The 7,885-nt window shown below is 43.6% G+C and overlaps 1 protein-coding gene across 1 annotated transcript; it reads left to right on the forward strand.

Moving 5' to 3' along the window:
• The first annotated feature begins 784 nt into the window (after positions 1-784).
• LOC120646385 (calcium-dependent protein kinase 2-like) lies at positions 785-1,274 on the forward strand. Its single transcript, XM_039922968.1, has 2 exons — positions 785-894; positions 1,028-1,274. The coding sequence occupies exons 1-2, from the start codon at positions 809-811 to the stop codon at positions 1,239-1,241; spliced, it is 300 nt and encodes a 99-aa protein (XP_039778902.1). The 5' UTR covers positions 785-808; the 3' UTR covers positions 1,242-1,274.
• Positions 1,275-7,885: the final 6,611 nt, after the last annotated feature.

Genomic DNA, 7,885 nt, shown 5'->3' on the forward strand with positions numbered 1-7,885 from the left:
AATCTTAGGGTTAGGGTTTGGGATATTTGGGGATTTTCATTATGCAACTGAAATTTGCGTCCCCTTCTTCTAATTGCTTCAGGGAGGGGGCGGAGCATGGTGGCCGGACATCAATGGAGGTCGTGAAGGAGGAGGGGTAACGGAAGAGAGGAGGCGAGGGGATTGTGGCGGCACACTTCATGGCAAGCTCTGCACTTCCGCCGCCATCACAGGTCCCTACATCGGCAAGCTCCCCAGCTCCAGCGCCCACCTCCACCTCGCCGGAGATTGCCGGATATGGTGGACCCGGTTCCCCTCTACCTCTCCCACCCCCTACGTCTTCCTTATCGATCCGTGGCCGTACAGCAAGTGACCGTACAGCTTCCCCAAATCACCAGCTTCCCCTAGGCCGGGGAGAGAGGCTCGGTCACCAGCAGGCTATTGGTCAGAGACATGTTCGTGAGCAACGGTGACATGCCACCCGCGATGGCGTACGTCGGGCTCGCCGCGCTCGGGCAGCCCGGCTCCCGGGCGACAGAGTGCAAGGTACGTATGGTTGTTTGCTCTGCAACTGCAAGCAGCAAGCTGATGGAACTGGGGCTGAACTTCTGACACATGTTGTCATCAGAATTAAGACATCCTGATTCACCGATGTTGTGATGCGTCTGACTGGGATGTGTATTCGTGTAAAACATTCCTGAATGCATTCTCCTTTCCATTCACATCTGAATAGATTTTATTTCTTTACATAGGTTGCACCCGGCGAGGGCACGCGGCGGCAGCCCCCCGGCGAGGGCGCGCGGTGCCTCCTCCCGTGGAGGCCCACGCGATGGCATCCAGGCCGTGCGGCGGCGGCCCCCGGCAGCCCGGCCAGGGCGCGCATGTGTACCTGTGGCGAGTCGTCGGCGAGCTGCGGTGAGTCCCACACTTTTCATGCTCTGGTAGGAACTGCATGTCTGCATATGACTACAAAAATTAGTCTGCATGTCTGCAAGTCCATCTCTAAACGCAAGCTCACCAGCAAGGCTGACAGGGAGAACATTCGCAGGGAGATCCAGATCATGCAGCATTTTTCTGGACAGGCAAAGATTGTTGAGTTCAGGGGAGCGTTGGAGGATAATAGCAATGTGCATGTGGTGATGGAGCTCTGCTCAGGTGGTGAGCTATTCGATCGGATCATTGCTAAAGGCCACTACACAGAATGGTCAGCTGCTACAATCTGTAGAGCAGTTGTGAATGTTGTGAACATTTGTGCGTCGTGATCTGAAACTAGAGAATTTCTTGCTCACAACCAAGGAGGAGAATGCAATGCTTAAGGCCACTGATTTCAGGCTTTCAGTCTCCAATGAAGAAGGTAATATGAATATATACGATCTGTGTACACTTCGAATGTGCATTGTTCCGCAATATCATTATATATTTTTGAGCATTGATCTGTTAAGGTTCGTGGCTGTAGTTTTCAATTTTTCTTATTGCTATACAACTCAGCTAAGGCTAGCATTCCATACCTAATCTGGTTTCAATTCAGTAGAGCGTATGGTACTCTTTATTCGAAGCAATTCAAGAGCTTGTGCTTAATTGACACACCATCTGACCATGTTACAGGCAATTTTTTTTGTCACTGCAAAGTGTAAACAGAGTGTGCCGTAACTTAAAGATCTGTTGATCCTGCTAGCTTCACAGAGAACTAGCCAAAACTGGTGATGTTTGCTATGTTCCCATTCAGAATTTAGCAGTGAAAAGTGGAAACCATAAAGCTGGTTCTGTATCAGTTATGACTTGTGAGTGGCCATTGAAACCACTACCAAATTAGTAATGGTAGCTCAATGGTTATTAATGGTACCACTTTTGATAGTTTTAAATATGTATATCCAGTATGGAGCTTTGCATGGCAGAGGTAGAGGAACTTCAATTAAGCTGTAGTGTAAAGACTTGAGAATTATATTGGGAAAATTATGTTTGTGTGAGAGCTGTAGTGCAAGAGCTGGTACAAAGGAGATGAATGTGTACCCATTGTATTGATCATTAGTGTCTTCACTATCTTTGCAAGTCAGGTGAATATCCATACTAGAGATTTGAGGAAATAGCAGACATAAAACGAGCAAATGAGAATTTCAACATTTCTATATTTCACATCAGTTTTACAGTAGTGGGGTTCCAATATCACTTTGTCTCTTTGTTCTGCGTATCTGAAATCTGCCCCTTAATCTGTTGCCAAGGATTAGGCTAATTGTTGTGTTCCTCCATTTTCCATATAAGCTTCTTTGGACTGGGCTTGACAGATTTACAGTGAGACTCCGGCCATAGGAAGTTAGGAACTATCGAGGGTTTGATTCGCTCTCTCTCCTTTTGTTTATTGAATATATTTGTTTCTTTCTAGGTTTTCTTTGTCAGTTTGGTGAGTTAATTGTCCCACAAAATGCAAAATAATAATAACTCCATGTTACATTTCCTTTGTTTGAAACATCATAGGTGTTATTGTTCTGATTTAATTCTGGTTAGCCTTGGGCCATACAATACTTTTAATTTGTTTCTACTGTCAATGCTTGACAGTGATGGGAACATCATAGGTGTTGCCCCTCCACTCTCTGCTCACATAGGTTCATATTAAACATGTCCAAACGTAGCAAATGGATCAGGGTGAGGGTTTCCTAGGGATTCATGCTAGGGGCAACACCAAGCCATTTTTGAATGTTCCCAACATTTGTATTGTGGCCATCATGAAATACTCTGATCTCAATGTGAGTTCAGATAATTGCAATGGATAGTTGTCAGTATTGCTATTGGAGATCCAATATGGTAAATTAGAACAAGTGAATTATATCAATTTTCAAGGAATAGAGTCACAAACTATATAGTACATACATGTAAATGTATTGTTCTGCAACTAAATTTGTGTCTTTATGCCTTTTTGGATGCAGATGTTTCAGTTCATCACCGTGCCAACTTGGTGGATGGAAAATATTTTGAATTATATCAGTTTATTGTCAGTTTGCTTGATCTGCTGATTTCAGCGAATTTTTTAGTATCCATTCTTGTACATTGGAATCTTGATAAACTTGATGTTTCCAGTTGGGATTGAAGCTAAGACGATACACTCACTAGCTAAAGATCCATTGGGTGCGGGTGCTAGTGAATCGACAAATATGTGGTGAGCCGAGCCTTTTGAGGTAAGGGTACCTGCCGACCTGCCTCTTGTCTACTGCTCCGTACAAATGTAAGTCTTGAAATATATAGTTCTGATTAAAAAAGTATGCACTCCAGGCTTCAGAAAGGAGTGTTGAAGTGGACTTCAGATATTATGTAATTTTCTAGAGGAATGCTATGGCACTAATACTCAGTCATTTTTCTACATAACACTAATCCGCACCATCGTTTCTGATCCGAAATTTGTTGACGCAGGGAGGGAACAAGTTTCTGAGCTACATCCAGTGTTGTATCAACGCCTCAAGAGGAGAAAGTGCTTTCACTGCCTGTGTGAACAATTAGGTCTCAGTTTTGCTAAATATCCAAAAATGTGTAATATATTTACTCTGATGGCTGCTCTGTCGGTATGTATGAAGAACAAACCAGTTTTATGTTTGCTTGTACAAGCCGTCATTAATTTGTTTGTGATATGTGGTAACTGTGCTCTAATATGTTTGGTGTACATCTGAAATTTAGCCGTGGCGTTAGCACGGACACCTTACTAGTAATGATATAATTGGATAATTTATATGCAAATTTAGAGGGTTATTTGCATTATTTTTTTATAGTGGCAGGTGGGTAATTTACACAAAGATTAGGGAGTTACTTTATATTTATTTTATAACGGCAGAGGTGGGTAATTTAGATACATCTCTAGGGGGTTACTTTAGTCTATTTTATAATAACAGAGGTGGCTAATTTATTAGGAAAGATATCAGAACCAATGGCTATTATAATTAAAGTTGTCCGATTGATGGCCGGATGTTTTTGATTTTTGTAAGATTTTCTATGATTTCTCTATTTTTGTAGAGTGTCCACCTAGGATCCTAGGTGGCTTTATGTGGTGGCTTGAAAGGAGCCTCCAATTAGTAATAGTAAGATCCAGTACATCAGGCCCACCTTTATTTTTTAGGAGGCAAACATCCGCCCATGCATCTTTGCATTATTGACCTTCTTTGCATTTGTATTCACCGGTCCAAACAAAATCTCCCTGTTTTTTGATGAGAGAATCTATAGTTCCTTTAAAAAGAAGCATAGAGCCCATTGCATAAACCAAGTGAGAAGAAAGAAAAAAGCAGATTAGAAGTTCTGCAGATCGACAAGAAGTTCATCTATGGCATCAAACTGTGCCAAGTTTGACTACTTTAAGGTCTTGCTCAGGAAAATAGAGTTCCCTAGTGGAGCCTACGGCAATAATTCAACTCAGCTTTGGTACCAGATCAGTTGGGCGATATACTCTGCCGATGCGCATCTCCAGAACAGTCTGTAGTGGTTAGGCTAAGAGTGAAATGCATTTTTTTATGAGGCGTGGGGCGGTGGTGCACTACGGGCTAAAAAATTAAGGTTAGTTGGATCTGCCATTACAATTCACCTATTCCAAATGATGCCGTTACAATTCGTTCAAACCCTGAAATATGCTATTTTCTACGTCTCCGATGACCTCAGGCCCACATGCAAGTGTCCGTATTACTGTATAGACCAAAATACCCCTGCTATAATTCTCTCACTCCACTCACTGACATTCGGCCCCACATGTCATCCCCTTCCTCCGTCTTTCTTCTCTTGTCTCCTCTGCTCGCCGTCATGCGCCAAGGAGGCCGTGCTCATGAGGATGCTGCAGGGGTTCCTCGCCTGTCTCCGCGTGCCAGCCTCTGCTGCCTCTGCCTCGTGATCAACCGACAGCCGGATCACGCGCGCTGGTGTGGCCTCGGCAGATCCGGCGCGGCCGAGCTAGGCCTCGACGCCGCCGCCGCCGTGGAGCTTTGCGGCCGTCCGCGCGGGCCTGAGCTCAGCCATCACCGTAGGCGTTCGGAGCTCAAACGCTACCGCGTGCGGGTCGGAGCTCAGCTGGCGGCAGTGGCCAACCACGTGGGGCGAAGCTCGCCGTCGCTATAGGCAAGCCGTGCGGGCCGGTGTTTGGCCTACGCACGCCGCTTGGAGGTCTCGCTCGCCCCTGATTTCGCTCCCACTCCCCTCCGCGGCCTCTGATTGATTGGGTTCCCTTCCAGATTTGTTTCCGCTGAGCTAGAGCCTCCCTTCGGGTTTTCTTGACCTAGAGATGGTCAAGGCAGCGGGCGCGCCGGCAGACGTACAACAGGAACATCATGGTGCTCGGGCTCAGCTTCCAGCAGCTTGGAGTGGAGCTCGGCTGCCGTCGTGGGCAGGCCGCTTGGAGTGGAGCTCGGCCACCACCGCGGGCACACCGCTTGGAGTGGAACCTGGCCTCGCCATATTAGCGAGAGCAGGTGGCCTTGGATGGGTTGGGAAGAAAGGAAGAGGAAGGAGATGATAGGTCGGGCCCACACATTAGTCATGTTGTAGTAGGGGCATTTCAGGCGATACAAAAATATGTTGGTCTGCGGGTGGGTCTCTAAGAGCATCAAATAGTAGAATTGTAATGAAATCGTTCGGAATAGGTGAATTGTAATGGCAGATCAAAGAACTTGGAAAATTGTAATAGTATGGATCCAATTAACCCAAAAAACTAACTATTTTGGACTCAAGTGGCATCAATTAGATGCATAAGAGCTAATTAACAGCAGCCCCTTCGCTTATTGTAAGTCCGGAGAAGTTTGACATCACAATGAGACCAGGTTCAGGGAAAATTATTTTGTAGTAAACAAACTTGTATGACTCTTTGCTTTGTCTGAGGGCTAGAGATGGTTATCTAAATAAGGTATTGGTCGATTTTAGTTCTAATAAATCCATCCCCAATTAAGTGACAATTTACCCAGACTGACCTCATTAGAATGCTGTCCATTAAGAGAATGTTTGGTTAATCCTCTCCACATAAGAGGATTGGAATGGATTGAGGGGTTGTAGGGGAGTAAATCCTTCCCAGTCCCGTCGAACTAATTGGCGTGCTTAGCCAGCATAATAACTTGTTAATGACTCAAACTCATTCATTGACCCGGATAGTCATGTTTACCAGTGTCCATATTTTGTCTGGGATTGCTTAGTGAGATGCTCTGGATGCAAGCAGCACCTGTTAACTTCTACCCCAGAACAAGCCAACAGGTTAGACACAAAAGACTGAAATTTCAGAATGATCAATCATGGCACGGTTTACCATGGGCTAAACTAATTTTTAGGACTCAGAGCAGAGGTTAGCTGTGCGCTACCTAGTTCAAACTTTAACCATATACATCATGACCACTTGGTAAAGCCCAACAAGGATATTGGTATTCATAAAATGGCATCAATAAATATACCAAAATCATGATTTATATCAAATTTATCTCGAGAAACATACCATATATGGCGCATGCAATGGTGAGGTATATGGTGAAGTCTATGAAGTAGTCTCCAATATCGTTATTAATGCAGTTCAATTCCAGGAGTTCCAGATTTTACACTGGAAATCTCTTGTCAAACTGGATCAGTTTCTTGATATGACATGTTTCTGTACTCCCTCCGTATAGGAAATAGATGACGTTTAGAACAGCGACACGGTCTTCAAAGCATAACTTTGACTACTTCTTTTTATAAAAATATTTGTTGAAAAGTGATATATGTATATTTTTATGAAAGTGTTTTTTTTAAGACAAATCTATTCATATAATTTTCACTTTTTCAAACTCAATAACTTAAAAATTATTCATGATTTATATTCCCAATATTTGACACAAACCTTGTCCAAAACGTCATCTATTTCCTATATGGAGGGAGTACGTTTATCTAGTAGTTATCTAGCCTTATGAAAGAACTTGACTTTTGTTCAATTATACTATCTGTATGCTTGGCGAACATGATTGACACTGCTAGGCATAGGTGATCCATAAATAAGGAACACCACTTTGTTTATTGTGGAATTCTCTATGCAAATTGCATAATGCAATCAAGTATCATAGTGCTGATGGGGTCATGTCTCAAACTACCAGTGGTCTGAGATCCAAACTAAACCCGCACCAAACTATTTTTATTAAACACACCGACATAAACCACTCGAGACCACCCCATAGCTTATGAAAATCAAACCACATCACCCCATCAAAAGTAGAGAGGAAGGTGATCCGCAAGTAGTGCAGGAGCAAGCTGGTTGTTGCTACGTGCTACTAATGGCTAAGACAATGAGCACGACTAGTCAAGCAAGCAGGAGGACATGCATAGCAGACGCTCGGTGCTATTAGTGTCGCAAACCAAGTCAAACCGTTTCTCTTGTGAAACCAAACCAAACCGGATTAATTGCTAGAGCAACTATTTTTCACCAAATTGAAGTAGGACCAATGCAAAATCCAAACCACTACAACCGGTTTCCATGCAAACCATTAGTAGCTTGAGTCATATCTTTGTTCCCATGTGTTCCCATGTGACAATCGGTCTCTATGGATTACGATAGTAGTAATATCCAAGAGGCTTCAACTGCTACACGATTGATTAGCTATAGCAAGATTTCTTTTTGAGGTAAAGCTATAGCTAGCAAAATTGGCGAGATTAAGTTTATGAAGTCTAGCTACATCTTTATTAATAATAAGTTTGTTATCACAGTATATATGGGCCGGGTATTGTTTGTATTGCACTAATATATACGTACTTCAATTTAATTGGTATCTTGTACGTATCCCATCTGGCCCTTTATAATTCCATTTCCAGATGGAAGGCCGATGTACAATTCTGAGCCTCAGTAGACTTCTAGCTTCCACCACACACAAGCAAACACAAAAGAGAAACCGAGAAAGCAATAATGGAGGTCATCGGGGTTTCCCGGGCGTTGATTGAG

Source organism: Panicum virgatum, chromosome 8K (assembly GCF_016808335.1).
Source record: "Panicum virgatum strain AP13 chromosome 8K, P.virgatum_v5, whole genome shotgun sequence".
Classification (NCBI taxonomy): domain Eukaryota; kingdom Viridiplantae; phylum Streptophyta; class Magnoliopsida; order Poales; family Poaceae; genus Panicum; species Panicum virgatum.